Here is a 16,797-nt window from a genome sequence, read left to right on the forward strand (position 1 = left end):
CTAGTGGCGCATGCAAGCAGGAGCTGAAGGGAAGGAGGGGGGGTATAATACCTGGGTTTCTAGCTTGCATGACCGGATGGAAGAGAGAGAAACGAAAAACCAGGAGAGAACCATGGCTAGGAAGAATATCATGAGCTCTGTCCGAGATGTACTGAGGCGGGGGCGGGGGGAGTTGCAGGTGCACAGAGGGAGCCCAGGTGAAAGCGTGGGCAGCAGCTGGAGGGGACTCCATAGAGACTATGGTGAGAAGGTGTCAAGGACCAGCCCTGACTCTGGGAAGCTAGCTGGAGGACAGAGTCCTGCAAAGGAGACAATGAAGCTGGAGCTAAAAGCCAGAAGAGAACATTTCTAGAAGGCGGGTGTGGTCGGCAGAGTCGCAGGTAGCTCAAAAGTCAAAGTCGATGAGGGCCCAAAGTCACCTTTATCAAGACAAGGCCATTGGAACCTGGGAAGACCCTTTTTGGTGAATCCCAGGGCTCAATCTAAGTGAGACTGAGTTAAGGGCCAAGTGGCAAATGTCCAGGAGCACAGACAACTGCTTTGAAAAACCTGTTTGTGAATAAAGAGGAAAGAGAAGCTGCCTGTGAGTGACATGAGCTCAATGGAAGGGTTTTTCTTTTCTGTACTTTTCTTCTCTTTCTCAGTATTAAACAGATAGGAGCATGCTCAAAAGCTGACCAGAAGGCTTAGTGAAGCGGGAGGGTGTAGATGTAACCATTTATCCCTCTGCTAGCCCCACCTCACCAGCCTACAGGCACATTCAAAATTAAAGAATATTTTATTTGTGCATGGTGTCAGGCACACGGAAGATACTCAGAACATACTGCTTGTGGTTGGAGGTTGTGAACATTATCAGGACAAATCTCAAACCCTGGGGGAGAAGATCCATGCCGGCAATTAGGAAAGGAACAGAAGTGTCATTGATTCCTATGGAACTTAAACATGATTCTTGAGATATTTCAAATTCTTAACAAATGTCCAAGAAACCCCAAGACTTCACGGCAACCCAAGGAAAAGAAGATTAAAGAGTCTCTTCTCTTTGGCAGGACGTGGTTATGGTCGGACAGAAACCAAAGGCTTTGCACCCTCTGCTGTTCCAGAACACGTCCTGATTTCCCCAGCACAAGGCTCTTCAGAGATGTAAACAATGAAGCATCCTTGGTTCCAAGGCCAGCTGCGCCTCTGTCGTTGGCTTACTGTCAACCAAGCAGCCCAAACAGAGTCAACTGACGGTGCTGCCCGACAGCGACGCCCCCACGAGAACTTCCCCTGCCTCTCAGCAGCTGGACCACATGTTACCTTCTGTACCAGAGCAGCAAAATATGACCCCTACACATCAGCAAGTAATGCTGTTTTAAGCCAAGCATTTCCAAAGCTCAACATTCCTCTCGGAGACAACAGCACTGGCTAGAAAGCTAAGACTCCACTGTCAGAGGTGGAAGAGCCCCCTCAAGGGCAACTCTGCCTCCTAGTCATGGCCCTCAGTTTTTCCATGCTGATGGGCACCTCTGACAGCTGCTGCATTCTGCCTGAGAGAGGCAGGGTCAGGCCCAGCCCCATCAGTCACAGGCAGATTATGGCAATGGAGGGCAGGTGGAAAAATCCCACGTCCTTTAATGAACTCACCTTTCCAGTTTCAGAGAAGCCTGAGCCCTGCGGAGTGCAATGAACCACAGCCCTCCTCTAAGACCCTGAGAATGTTGACTCGCAGAAATCGAATGGCTGTTGCCAAAAGAAACAGGAACCTCAGGTCCAAGCCTTGGGTTTGGCTTAACCTGCCCAACACGTCTGGTGGGTACCTCTGGGAAAGCCGACCACATCTGGAGAGTGTGAACTCGCCACGCTCTGGGTCACTGCCACAGGATGAGAGGGTTACTATTTTCAAACTGGAAAACTGTCGTATTGTTGTGGTTGGTGCACAGTTGCCAGATAGATCCCAGCCAGAGCTGGCCACCAAGCCTGGTGCAACATTCCTCATGGGCAGAGTTGGTTCAGAGTGTCACATGCATGGGCCACATTGAGGCCTGGCTGCCAGGAGCCCAGCCAAGCCGTGAGATGGCAGCAACCCCCCGGGGCAGGGAGAGGAGACTTTTCTTGGGTGTTGGCGTGGAAAACGGTCCACGTGTTAGCCTGCTCCGCCACAGCCTCCCCATGTGGCAGGATCGGTAAGGGTACATTAGTGTCCCGTGGGGCAATGACTACTCGATGAGCTCATTTGCCACCAGAGCATTTTATAAATGAGACCAGGCTAACGAAGGTTCACTTAAGGAAAGTGGGCTCTGCACAATGAATAACAAGACCAGATGCCCGCTGAGCACACAGAGGAACATTCTGTGTCTTCATCAGACGACAGTCATAAAATGATAGGGACCTTGGCCAGTGTCCTGGCCCAGGCAGGTCCTTCAGCATTTGTCTGCTGTGTCTGACATATCCTTACACAACTCAAAGAAACTCACAGAGGAAAAGAGATTAAATGGTTCTTCAAACGTTGAAAAAGATAAAAATCAGTGAGGTAAGATTTGGAAAATGTGGGCAAACACACAGAGTGAGAGCTGAGCTGGGAATTCAGAACTGTGGAAGGGTCTAGGCCAATCAAAATAAGTCAAACTGGGTGGAAATGGGCTATTTGTTTGCAAAGGCAATGCAAGGTTCTTCTGGTCTGAGTCTATAATTAAGAATCACCTGTAGTCCCAGCAACTTGGGAGGCTGAGGCAGGAGGATCCCTTCAACCTGTGAGTTTAAGCCAGCATGGGTAACTTAGCAAGAGCCTGTCAGAAAGGAAAAGAGGGAGAGGGGAGGGGACGGAAGAGGAGGAGAGGAGGAAAGAAAAGAAAAGTCAAGGGAAAAAAAAAAGAATCACAAAGGATCTTTAGTACAGGTTCTGGACTCAGTTTCCAAATGTAAGTAGTTGAAGCAAGCAATACATAGTTGACCCACTGTGTGTGATTGGCACTGTTAGGAAAGGCAGGTGATGTAAAACAATCCTGTTTAGAGCTTGCTTGTGATGAATAAAGTTAGCCCATTTGTTTCCAAGGAAACAATCTCAATATGGTAGTAAGTACATTAAAATCAATTCTTGTTGCACTATGACATACTAGCCTATTGTCAAAGGCCAACTTTGTGATGTCAAATAACACACCTTCCTGGAGAGCATATTTCTTTAGCATAGGAACAGAGGGACTCATCAGAAGGACTTTGGGGGGTGGAGGGAATGGGGTCAGAACTAAGGAAGGTGTTCTGGAAAGAGCAAAAGAGGAAGGAAAGCTTCCAGGAGGTCAGGCTCAGAGCAATTCACACTCAAGGGAGCATTGGGATCAGGACTGAGCTCTAAGATCAGTATTCAGAGAGGCAGGGACACATGCCCAAAGGACAGCAGGGTTCCCTCCCATTCTGCCCTGCCCTGCCAGAGGTGTCAGAGAATCCAAAATCAAGACAAAACTGAGAGTGCATGATGCACTCCTGAGATACAGAGCAAAGAGTCTTAAGAATAATTATTTCAGCCACCAGAGGTCTCTCATAGTTTTAAATGTCAGAGTGGAAAATTTTCTAACAAGTTATCCTATAATATCAAAAAGCTAAAGCCATCCAAACCTACATGACTAAGAGCTTATCTTTGGCATTCTCGTGGCCTTCCTAGGGTTTTCCTTTGCTTTTCAAATTTTATTATGTCCTTCATAAGCCCGACTGCAGGGCCTTAAGGGTCAGGCCTGAAGCTTCAAGGCACACATGGAATCCTCATCAGTCTTCTATTTGCACACTTCTCTCTCTAAGTAGAGAAAAGAGGACATGGAAGGGAGACCCAGTGCTTAGATCATTCCCTTTTCAGAATCACTGAACTGTTGCTTAAGAAGTTTCTGGATGTTGGGCACCGTGGCACATGCCTATAGTTCCAGCAATTTGGGAGATGAGGCAGTAAGATTGTAAGTTTGTCATCAGACTCAGCAACTTAGCAAGACCATGTCTCAAAATTAAATTAAAAAAAAATTAAAAACAGGAGGGGCTGTAGCTCAGTGGCAGAGCACTTGCTAGTAAGTGTGAGGCACTGGGTTCCATCCTCAGCACCACATAAATAAAATAAATAAAATAAAGGCATGCTGTTGATCTACAACTATAAAAAAAATTTAAAAACAACAAAAAAGGGCTAGAGATGTAGCTCAGTGGTAAAGAACTGGCCTAGCATGCACAAGGCCCTGGGTTCTATCCCCATTACTACACACACACACACACACACACACAAATACATACACACACACACAAACACATACACACACACGGTTTTGAAATAGGAGCTCAGCCATGAGAAAACGCTGTTCCCACAGATAAGCTCAGAGCATGGGGCCAGGCTGGTTCTCTAAATGCTCACAATTTATCTTTCAAAATCTCAAGAGTCTGGATAGTGATGATGATAGTGATGATGATCATATTTAAGGTGATTCGTATGCCTAGTCCTCAGCCCAAGAAAGTTTCTGAGAGGTGGAAAATTCCAGGGGCAACAAAAATTTAGAAATTAATTCAGGACTGCAAGCATCTCCAACTTTATCCCTGGTACACGATGTAACACCTGGCACATGAGGAATGCTGAATGAATTCTTGCAGAATGAGATGAATGTAGGACCTTCCTAAGACAAAATGACCCTGAGAGAGATCACTGCTGCTCCTGCATCGCCATAGATCAGATGCTATCAAGCCTGATTTTCTCCAAACACTTTCTCTGAGCACAAGCTGCAGGAGATTGACAGATTCCAGAGAGGTATACCTGCTCCCCTGGTCCCTGGGACTAATTTAAAGGATGCATTGTTTCCTTCTAGAATCAAGCCCTAACATTTTGATGCCTTTTTGTCTTTCAAGTGAACTTGAGCAATGGCTAAAAAATAGATGGAAGTCTTAGAGAAATCCTGAACTGAGATGCCCGTTGAGAACTTTCTGAAGGCAACCTGCTCTGCTAACACAGTTGTTTCTTCTTCTTCTTCTCCTTCTCCTTTACTGGGGATTGAACCCAGGGTCTCTTAACCACTGAGCCACATCCCCAGCTCTATTTTGTATTTTATTTAGAGACAGGGCCTCACTGAGTTGCTCAGTGCCTCACCATTGCTGAGGCTGGCTTTGAACTCACGGTCCTCCTGCTTCAGCCTCCAGAGCTGCTGGGATTACAGGCGTGTGTCACCACTCCTGGCTGATGTCACAGTATCTGATGCTTATCTCCATGGAAGACAACATCCCTCCAGGGTGGAAAGGCCAGAGATTAGGATGTACCTGAAGCCCGGGGTGGCAATGTATCCTGCAAAGAGCTTTGCAGACACTGTTCTATGTGAGTCTCATAGAACCCTCTGGAGCAGGATTTCCCCTCATTTGACAGAGAAGAAAAATGGGTCTCAGAAAAGTTAAGTGAAGACCCCCGGTCACAGAGGCAGAAAAGGGCAGAGCCAAGTTAGAACATAGGTTTGTCTCCCTCCAAAGCCATTTTCTTTCCATTATATAATGATGCCACCAAAGGCTCCTGCAGTATCCCTGTAGAGGGAACAAGGAGACATACCTCTGTGCTGGTTAACAATGGCTTCTGGCAATGTTGCCTGGGTTAACAGTGTAATACTGAAGAACACACACTGTCCTCTACCACCCAGTAAATGGTGTCTGAGGAAGATCTTTACCAACTACAGGATTATCATTCCTTTTAATAACAGCGAAGAACCCTGTAACAAATTTCATTCTCAGAGCTACCACACTGAGTACTCAAAAATGGAACAGGATACTCTCGGCTCTCACTGTTGTGTGCATAATTAGGATTTGTACAGGACGGTGCTCTGCAGTTCCTGAAACTCTGCCAGAGGGATTCCTTTGGGGCAGAGGGGTCCTCCCTTCTCTGGAAGACATATTTGGCATTCTTTTTTTTATTATTATTAGCTACACATGACAGTAAAATGATCTTGACAGTTCATACATTTGAATCAAATGGGGTATAATTTCTCATTTTTCTGATTGTACAGGTTGCAGAATCACATTGGTCATACAGTCACCTATATACATACAGCAATGACATATTTGGCATTCTTATATCTGCCCATAGCATCTGGTTACCAACCCAAGCAGAGATTAATAAATGTGAAAAAGAACCTGATATTTTTCTAGGTGCTCCTGCCTGAAGCACACAGTGGTGACAATCCGATAATAGAATCCTTTCTGGAAATTAAGTAGATACAATCTTGGTTCATTCAAAAGGAATTTTTGAAGACCTCTGCATGGAAGCCACAAAATATAATCTTGTAACAAGTCATTTATGAAATATGCAAGTTATAATGCAATGAATGACAGAAGGTACAGCAGTGAGCAGAACCCTAGGCTTATGATTTTGAGTGTGAAAATAACATTTCTAAAGAAAACTATAAATATGGTACAAAGTCACTTTTTATTTTTGGTCAACCACTGTTTATTGTCTATGGCATGCTAGCTCTGGGTTTTCAGCATGATTCAAGCATGGCCTCTGACCTTCCTGAGCTCTTGGTGAAGCCTAGGAGATAGAAGGTTAACAGATAATTACCAAACTCTGCAATGAGTGATGTGAGAGCCATCTGTGAAGGGATTGGGGGGGGGAGGTGGGAGTCTCTCCAGATCAAGGTCATCCAACATTCCTGTTCTGGGCCTAACAAGTAGCTTAGGGTCAAACTTCACTAATGGAAGATAAGAATAAGAGGTCAGAAGCAAGAAGTCAGAAGCAGAAGAATAAGAGGTTAGATCACCTCATGCTCCAGGCTAAGAGTGTGGACTTGTAATCAACAGGTGCTGGGAGGGGCTTAAACTGATGTGAGCGTCAGATTTGCCTTGTAGAGAGGTGGCTGGGGTGGGGGGGACTGGGGTAGAGGGAGACACCTCTCAGGACACTCTTCACTTCAGTTCTCCTAACAGCAGATTGGTAGATGGGTTGAGACCCATACCCTGCTTCAGTGTCATGACTGACAAGGACTCAGGAAGATGAGACAGAGGGAGTGGCCCAGATGACCTCTGGGTTTCAGCCTCAGGTTATAGGTGTCAGGCTGGAGATAGAGAAATATAGATGGCAGAGAGGCAGGTTGTTGAAAGAGGGCTTCCACACTGGGCATGCTGGGTTTGAAGTGTTGCTTACCGAATTAACTATTAACTCTTTCCTTGGCTTTTAAAATGTTTCATATTTAAGCCACCACTTACTTCCTACTCTTACTTCCTTACTCATAAGGTCTCCTGTTCTTACCCCACAGTCTGCCAAACTTGACTATCTGCCACATTCAGACAAAAATAACCGCCATGTCTGCCCCTTGCACATGGGTCCCTTCACCCCACTCACCCTCACCTCTGTCTTGGTAGAAAACTGTCTATAGACTCTTCTTGGAAGCCCTACTTATCCTTGTAAATTGAGAAGTACTTTTAAACGTATTTGGATGATGTTGCCATGGAAAGTGTTTGATTTGGTGAGAATCCAGAAGCCTTGAACTAGGTCTTACCCTCAAGAGCCCCTTTATCTGCAGAAGGTTTGACAGAGAACGCTGTGAGCTTGGCTGGGAGCTGTCAGCCCACACCTGGAACCTGTGCTGGAACACTATCTCTGACCTTTGAAGAATGATGCCACTAGTGTCATGCTTCATGTTCTCATGTTTAGGAGACAGCTACAGATGACCCTTGACCTCTAATTGCCCATCACATAGTAATTTAAAGCTACATATGATGTAAGCTTGTCTAGATGTACTTTTGGGGTCTCACAGTCAAGTGTCCTGCTCAGAGTTCTACATCTTTCATTTAAATTTTCTCATTATATGAAACCTAAAAGGTAGGTTAACGATTAGCAAATTATACAGTGTGGTCACTTATACACTGAGATTGCAGAAGTTCCTGGGCTAAGGTGCATTGTTTGTATACAAACAGCAAAGAACATAGTTGATGCAAGAATTTTTTATTACATTATAAACAACTAAACCGACCATGTCCTACTTCTCATATTCAAAGGGACTTTAAAGCATCAACATTTTTGCAAGACTCCAAAGAAACAGAAACCCTCACAATAGCCCATAAAGCTCCCCTCACATGCAGAACTAGACTGTGGACAGAACCATTCTCTATGTTACGCTGTTTCCAGAAACCAGTGGAGCCTCCAGGGACCCATTACACATGTGTTCCCACAGCGAGAGTCACAAAGCAACCACAGAGCTGTTCAATTGCTTCCAGATCTGCGTCTGATCTGCTTCACGACTCATTTTTATGACAGAAAACCTATTCCAAATCTGTGATCACTGCATTTCGCCCGCAGTTCTGGCTCTCAGTAGGGTGCAAGGACTCTAAGCCTCTTGTAGAAGGCAAGCCAGAGGGGTGGAAGGAGCTTCTCTGGGTGTCCCTAATGATTCTGCTGCTGCCTCAGCGGCTTTTACAAGCGAACCCCTCAGTTCCCCTCTGAAAACAAACCACAACCACACGATCCTCTTCTAGAACAGGCGCCAGGGAGAGGGGTGAGAAGAACTGCGAGAGGATGCTGAGGTCAGCTGCGGTCGGCCTGAGTCAGCATCTGCAGCAGCAAAGTGGTGGTTGGGAAATAGGCTTTGCTCCCTCAAATGCCCCAAACGACCCAGCAACCCAGGGCTCGAAACCAACTCGCACAGTTCTAATGGTGCAGGAGCCCCCCTGACCACGATGCCCAACAAGTGGATGCAGGAGCTCCTCCGCCCCCACTCACAGAGGCCTCCAGAAGGAGCTGGAGGGTTTGAGACACAAGGAAGAGCCCGCCACAGCGTGTGGGGAGCCGTGGCAGGAATCTGTGTCATCAAGTCCTGCCTGGAGCTGGGCTCGGCTTTCAGTCCTTCTTAAATTAACAGCAATGATCTCATTCCAGAAACCATTTTCTCCAGGAGACTTGGATAGCAGTACACGTCAACTACCTGTGGCTTTTAAAGTAAGGGGGTAAAAAAGGCTAGTTGGTTGGGCAATGGAAAGAAAGTCAAAATGTTCTAGTAGATGATTTACCAAAGCAACTCAACTTCCAATGCTTCTCTAGATGTAATATTATCCAGAAAAAAAGCAAGATATGAAATTATATGTATTCCCCCTCCCCAACTTAGGAAAAAGTTTGGAAGGAAACTTTTTCTCTAAGATAGCCTGCACTGTCTCTTTCCCTTTGAGTGCATGATCTTTGCTCTCCTAAATAAATCTCTGCTTGTGCCTCAACAAAACAAAACAAAAAAAAGGAAAAGAAAAAAAGTTTGGAAGGAAAGAAACTAACCTTGTAAAATATGAGTGATGAAAATTATGGATGATTTAAAAAATTTATTTCTATTCTTCAGAATATTCTGGATCAAAGAATAGCCCGTTAATTTCTTGGAAATGTTGTTCTCTTGATTAAACACACACTTTAAAAGGGTGCACGTGAAACAGAGAGGGTGAAAAAAAATGCCCTTGACTAGTTTGCCAGATGGTCCACATCAATCCTGCTCACCATGAAGGAGTCAGATGGCCCCATTTGATGGCACATCCATCAGTTTCCTTATATTTTGCAAGTTTTCGTTACTGAATAAACATGGCTTTTCCAATAGGGATGGCGGTGGGGGGCTCCATCTCAGCAATCCCAGGAAGTTAGAGTTGAAGCACCACTCACATGGGAGGCTCCGGGGTCCGGCAGCCCTCCAATTTCCCCACCCCATGATCTGTGAGAGCCTCCAGGTCACAGGATTGTATAAGTGAATGTGAGAGAGTGGGTACCCAGGGGTAGAATTTAGACACAGGGTTTGGTAGAATTCTGAAATGTAAAATTAACTCAGAAGAACTATAGATTACACTGGTTGAACCAAAAATGTATGTGCTCACTCAACCTCAGAATATTTGTTTCCAAAATGATAAGTTTTCTCCACTGAGGGCCACTCACACCTCATCCACCCATTGCCCTGTGCCTGCCGGGCTTTGTGTTCTATTCAGGTCCTTCATCCATGCCTTCTTCTGTTCTCAAAGTACTGCAGAACCGAATGGAGTTGGTCCCATTTTAGAAAGGGGAAAACAAAACGTCTAGCATAACCTAAGTCTGAGGGTGATAAACTGGAAATGGAGTAGGCACAGGCAAATTTGCTCCAGGCGGCATGGATGTGAACAAACTTCTGGGCGAAAACATTTCGGAGGGTTATTTCTGGCTCCTGAGGTAGAAGGAGGGAGCACACAGGGATGTTTGATAATCATTGTTTAAAGATGAACACTGCTCCAAGTCCATTACCGACACAGCTGGGCTTCAAGGAACTCTTACTGTGGCTGCTAAGTGGAATGGAAACTCCATCCCACCACGCTGGGCTTCCTTAGGCAAAGCCTAGGGATTCACCGGGCAGGGCTGGCACCACTGCACACTGGGCATCAGCTGCAGTTCCCCAGGGTCTGTGGCACTGACTTGTGCAGGAACCAGTGGTGGGTGGGCCCCTCTTTTGTGCCAAGCAACATGTGAGGTGCTTCATGTACCTTCTCCTCTTTTACAACAACTCTGTGCCCAAAGTCTCACCTCAGCATGTGGCGTTAGGGGATTCAGGCAAGAGGCCTGCTGCTCCTGAGCTCATGCTTTTCCTGCTAACCCAGACAGAACCGTCCAGCTCATACCAATCCATCATCACCAGGATGGAGAAAAAGTTTTGCATATTTTACAGAATCCTAACTGGTCCACCCACTTTACTCTATGACATTCAAATGTCCTGTACTTTCCAGGGCAGTTCCAGTTTGGAGCATTTTGCCACCACCACACCCTTGGGCGTACGCACACTTGTCTCCAGGAAGCCTCCCTTGCTCACCCACGTCTGCAGCCCTCGGCACTTGTTTCTTCCATGGGAGGATAGGTACTCCTCTCAGGGGACATGTTGTTTACAGGTTCCTGATTTGCTACACACACGCCTTACTTCATGCCTTCTTTCACAGCTTAATCCCAAGTTCCTTTCAAGTCAACCCTTCCCAACTAGAAGACTACTCTCAAGGAGGGAATCCAAGAAGCCACAGAATAAACAATCCATAGAGTAAACTATAGTCCTATGTAAAAATTTTCTGCTTATTTGCAGGTGGCATGGTGCTGAGTGGAAATGGCTCTGTTGAGATACAATTTTAAAGTATCTCATCAGAATGTAACTCCAGAATAGGAATTGCCAACTTGTAATTGAATGGGAATCAGTGAAAACCCCTGTGCTTAGATTAAAAAGAAATAAAAGTGCTCAAACATCACACAATAAAAACTTAGCTTGGCTAGAGCCAGACACAGTGGTGCATGCCTATAATCTCAGCTATTTGGGAAGCTGAGGCAGGAAAATTCCACATTCAAGGCCAGCCTAGGCAAGTTAGCAAGACCCTGTCTCATATTAAAAAGAACCGGAGATGTAGCTCAGAGGTAGAGCACTCCTGGGTTCCATCCCCAGTACTGAAATAAACAAATAAATACCTCAAACTTTGGGTATCAAGTTAAAAACAAGCTCAAGGGTATAATGTGACTGTTGAATGGAAAAGAAAAGAGGGTTAGGGTTAGGGTTAGGGTTAGGATGCAGGATGGCAGCAGAGTGTCCGCACCACAGGAAGTGAATGCTCTCACTGAGCCTTCATTATCCAGAGCGACAAGTCATGTGCTCCATTCTGTGAAGCCTGAACAAGTGACAGGGCCCTCAGAGAAAGGAGAGTCCAGCCTGGATAAGAGCCAACAGCGAGGCATAAAGCAGCTTTCAGACATCTGACAGGTCGCCATGTGGAAGAGGGTCTAGAACGTGAATCAGTAGGTGGAAGTTACTGAGAAACAAGTTTCTGTTTGATGCAAAGAAGGACGTCTAACCCAGGCCTCTGACCTGAATAACAGCAGCCCCCGAGATGGCCTATCTAGTCCCTGGCACTTTACACGACTGTTACCTTACATGGTAAAGGGACTTTGCAGCCGTGATTCAGTTAAGAAACTTGAGAAGGGAGACTGTCCTGGTTATCCAGAGTCGAAGATACCCACAAGGTCTATGAAAGAAGGCAGGGGCATCAGAGGAAGAGATGTGACAACAGAAGCAGAGGTCACAGGTCAGAAGAAGACCTGAGGTGGCTGGCTTTGCAAATGGAGGAAGGAGCTACAAACAAGAATACAGGCAGCCTCTGGCAGCCAGAAAAGAGGTTAAAAAAATGGATTCTCCCCTAGACCTTCTGGAAGGAAAGCAACCCTTGAGGACACCTTGATTTTGGCCAAATAAGATCCATTTCAGACTGAAAGAAAATAACTGTTTTAAGTCATTTGGTTTTATGGTGACTTGTTAGAGAAGCAATAAGAAATGAATACTATATTTAACAAGGGGAGGCCATAACCAGCCCAGGCCATAAACAGCCCTGTCCCAGGAGGTGATCAAGGGAAGTTGAACATCTCCCCTGTCTTGCAGGCAAGTCCTGCTGAAGTGCAGCGTGGGCTGGATGACCCAGAGGCCCAGCTCCGCCATGTGGCAGTGCCTTCTGCTTTGTATTCCATGCACAGGTCCCCACCCCTGTGCCTAGCTGTCGGCAAGGCTTGTCCACTGTCACCTCCCAGCTGTGGCAGTGACACTTCTCACAGCCACCCTGAGAGACAGGCAGGTTTTGGTAAGATATCCTAGCAGCCTCTGGGCCTGGGTGCGGCTCAGAGCAAAGCTCTGGCCAGGGACGCCTACCTGAGCAGAGGACGCCCTTGTTCCTGGCACAGGAGAAGTTGTCACACTCGCAGAAAGGCCCATAGATCTTCCCGAACTCGCTCTCGAAGCAGGAGCACTGGTTGCAGCTGCACTCGCCACGCCCGCTGCACAGCGGCTTGCCCTCTGCCTCCCGGCACAGGTTCTGGTACACGCTCTGGTTTTCTCCCTCCTGGCACTCGCACCTGGTGCCCAGGTAGCTGGGGTTGCACTCGCAGAGGCCGCAGATGTAGGTCCCGTTCCCGCTGCATCTGGCGCTGTCCGGCTCCAGCCCCACACTGCAGCCACAGGTGCAGTTGTAGGTGACCCTCACCTGCAGGCTGTCCCGGAACCCCACAGGCCGCAGGGTGAACGCGTGCTCCACGGGTCTGCTGGGGCAGCTCCGTGCCTCCACTGACACCTCAAAGGACGCCTGGGAAAAGGGAAGAGAGGGGACATTGTGGCCATGGCAAACCTGAGCCTCCCAACCACTCAGTGGTGCGGAGGAGGCCCAGCCCCTCCTTACACACAGGGAGAAGCCGCAGAGCCGCGGAGGAGGCCACAGGATGGGCAAGCCCCTGTAGCTGCTGGCTCACACTTGACAGGCGCTGCGCATGGTTCTTTGGGTTCTTGAGCATTTATTATATGATCTTGGCCTCACCACCCCGAGGAAAGGAGCATCCAAGAAAGGCACAAGGGGTCACTGAGTTGACACAGTTCTTGTTCTCCCTTTTCACTTCTATCTTACCCTCTTCCCACCTCCACTGCAGTACACCTCTGTCCTCCCCATTTCAAAAACACCTCATCCAGCAAATATTTCGTGGGCATGGTCTATGCCAGGCCATGGTGCTGGATGCAGGAGGTCAGTGGCACCTGCCTGTCCTTCTGAGGCAGGGGCTCATCCCCTGCTAGAGAAGGGATGGGCTGATGCCTGAGATCTCCACAGACACACCTGAACCCTGCCCTCCACCCCATGCGTCAGTTCTCTGGGAGTGGTTCCCACAGCTGCCTCTTGCCCAGTCAGCCCATGGCCCTTAGGTCTTACAGTAGAGTCACTGTCTGATGAAACATGCCACAATGTGGATAGACTTTCTTTTTAAACAAAGCATGTAAGGGCCGGTTTGATGGTGCACACCTATAATCCCGGCTACTTAGAAGGTAGAGGTGGGAGGATTGCAAGTTTGAGGTCAGCCTGGGCAATTTAGCAAGACCCTGTATCAAAAAAAAAAAAAAAAAAAGGGCCAGGATGTAGCTCAGTGGTTTAGTACCTCTGGGTTTAACTCCCAATACGGCCAAAAAAAAAAAAAAAATCATGTAAGGAAGTGTTTCTAACTTGGGAGCTTCTCACAGGTTGCCTTGGAGTCAGGCAACAAGGTGGACCTAAGAGGGCGGCAGAGGGTGGGATGGCAGAGATGCCTATCAGCTGCCCACCAGGCTGGAGGGGGAGGGAAGCAAGGATGAGGCTCACTCTGATTCTTCTAGGAACTAGAGCCTGACTCCCCACCCTCTGCTTCTCCCTGCACTGAGGGAAGGAGCCATGTGGAGATGGAATCACCCAGAAGGACCTCAGAGCAGTCACTGTAAATTCTATGGAAATCCAGACAGGGAGCTGGCATGGTGAAACACCAGGAGAAGTGCTTCTCCCGGGTGGAGCTCTCCCCGCTCCCCAACAGACAGGCCTGGCCCAGCCTGCCCCACCCCACAAACTGGCCCACTGTGTCTGGGCCTGGATGTCTTTTTCCAAAAAAATTTCTTAAATCATTCTGAAACTCAGGGTGGGTTAGGAACCTCTGTCAGTATTGCTATTTTTTTTTATTCAAATTATTTATTTATTTATTTTTAATATTTTTTAGTTGTTGATGGGCCTTTATTTTATGTATCTGTATGTGGTGCTGAGAATCAAACCCAGTGCCTCACTCATGCTAGGCAAGTGCACCACCACTGAGTCACAACCCAGCCCCAGTATTGCTATTCTTAATTCTATCATTTGGGTTGGAGTAAGGCTGATCTTAAAAAGTTACCAATTATTTTACTTTACTGGACACTCTTCAGGAAATAATGTTATTTTTTGAGAACACCGAAAATTGCCTATTTCTGAATATTTTACAGATCCTTATCACTCTGAGAGCTTTACCTCAAAAAGATTTCTTCCCAAGATTCTGTGACATTTAGGGAAACTCAGGGTGGTGGGACTGAGCAGGATGGATTAGACTCTCTGGGTCCTGAAAAAAGTCCTACTTGGGAGCAAATCATGGCCCAAAGCTCTCAGCAACAGACACCCCGAGTTCAGCACTGGTCAAGACACTGGTAGGAGGTACTTTGGGGTAAGTGTCCTAAGAACAATGGCTAGGTACACAGGGTCAGGGGACACTGGGATGACCAGCCAGCTGTACGTAGGCTAGACTACCCTACTTCACCCTCCATGGGGTAGGGAGGTGGGGGACAAAAGGGGAAAGACTGGCAAAAACAAGTTTAAGGTTGAGTTTCTTGGCCCTGAGGTCCAGAGAGGCACGTTCAAGGTGAGGAAACAAGATGGGGATCTGCTGGGCACTGAAATCTGTTGATGACATTAATGATCAGCAGTGGCTGAGAGCCTACTATGCAGCCAGCTCTGTGCTGAGCAGTGTCTCAAGCATCTCTTTTAGGAGGCCTCCTCATTTCACCAGGGAGACCACAGGGTTGGAAGGACTGTGAACTTGGCCATGGGCACACAGCAGGTGGGGATGGGGCTCGCCTAGAATCAGGTGTGGGTTCTCCTTAGCACATTGTCTGCTAGAAGGAGGCACAAGGTGGAAGCTAGTGTCCAGATCTGGGCACAAAGGGAGTGCCAGACTTCTTACTATAGTGACCCCAAAGTGGTGGCCAGAGGCCTCTCCAAACCACCTGCCTAGGGCTAGGAATGATTTGAGCCTGTAGATGGGAAGGGGCTGGGGGCTTTGTTCAACCAGTATCATCCACAGGGCCATCAGGAATGCAGAGGGAAGGGCTGGGGATGTAGCTCTGTGGTAGAGCACTTGCCTAGCATGCACAAAGCCCTGTTTTCAACCCGCGTACCCCCCGTCCCTAAATAGTCAAAAATAAAGAGGGAAACAGCCTTCCAGGGGCCAATGTCTCCCTCTCTCTGAGACCCAGCGAGAAATCCAGAGAGAAAGTGATGTACTTGAAGCTGCAACATCCTAGAGCTACGACTTGCTTGTTAAATGAACCGCCTCTGCCCCATAAAGGTATCTGTAGGTCATAAGTGGAATAAGAGCCAAAGGCATTTAATTACTGAGAGACTGTGGGGAGTGTCCATCTGTGAGTATAACCTTCCCTCACGCAGACGGCCCCATGCAGAGGGATAAAGTAAGGAAAGAGAGAACCAAATCTCCCAAGTCTTGCCAGTGGCTTGTGTTTGTCCAGGGTAAGTAGAGGTGTCAGGGGACCTCTGAATCTGAGCTGCCACCCACATTGCCCAGGATGTGGAAACTCTCACACCACCTGCCTAGCTGGGCAGGCAAGGGACCTTTAGGTCCTTACGGCCCTCCTCAGCCAAAGCTCTGCTGCAACAGAAGTGCTATCTGTGTGACCCCTCACTGCGGGGCCTGCAGCTTGTTGCCTGATAACCGGAGGACACCCTGTCGGGCCCCAGCTCCTGCTGGACACAGGAATGCTATAAAAAATACTTGGGGAACAGCAAGTAAATCTGCTCGCTTACCCCTCCTTTCAGAGTCTGGTTTCCCTACTGAATTGGGAAAGACTCCAGAGAGGCTGGAATGCAGCTGGAACACGGCTTCTTTGCTGCTCTCCCCTGGCGACTGAGGACTCCAACTCAACACTGATATTGAGGGCCCCATGTTCCTGGAGACTTTCCGGTCTCCCATTCCAAGATTCCAGAGGAAGGTCACAGACGAGGTGGCCCTCCTGCCCAGACTGGTGATTTAATCTCATTGGGATGCTCCTGGTTCCCTGCAGGGCTGCTGGCCTGGTCTACCCTTTCAAAAGGGCTGCCCAGCCCCCACCCAAACCCACCAACCCTGGGGCTATGCGGATGCCAAGTCCACTCAGATCTCAACAAAACAAAGAGCTGGGGTGGGCACAGGGTATAGAGCCCAGAAGAGTGGAAAGGGGTGGGGTTGGGGGGTGCTGTGGGAAGCCGGTGACAGGCGCTCACTGGGCCTCTTGTGCT

At 47.8% G+C, this 16,797-nt stretch overlaps 1 protein-coding gene across 2 annotated transcripts in view; it reads right to left on the reverse strand.

Annotated features, from left to right (window-relative positions):
- The window catches only part of Itgb5 (integrin subunit beta 5), a 114,111-nt gene that overhangs the window by 19,390 nt on the left and 77,924 nt on the right, over nucleotides 1-16,797 (reverse strand). For both annotated transcript variants that reach the window (XM_058583526.1, XM_046457933.2), the window contains exon 10: nucleotides 12,633-13,062. In XM_058583526.1, the coding sequence (XP_058439509.1) occupies nucleotides 12,633-13,062 (430 nt within the window). The remainder of the gene's footprint in view (nucleotides 1-12,632; nucleotides 13,063-16,797) is intronic.

This window comes from Marmota monax, unplaced genomic scaffold (genome assembly GCF_021218885.2).
Source record: "Marmota monax isolate L192 unplaced genomic scaffold, Marmota_monax_Labrador192_F-V1.1 WCK01_AAM20220418_F8-fsc00052, whole genome shotgun sequence".
Lineage (NCBI taxonomy): Eukaryota > Metazoa > Chordata > Mammalia > Rodentia > Sciuridae > Marmota > Marmota monax.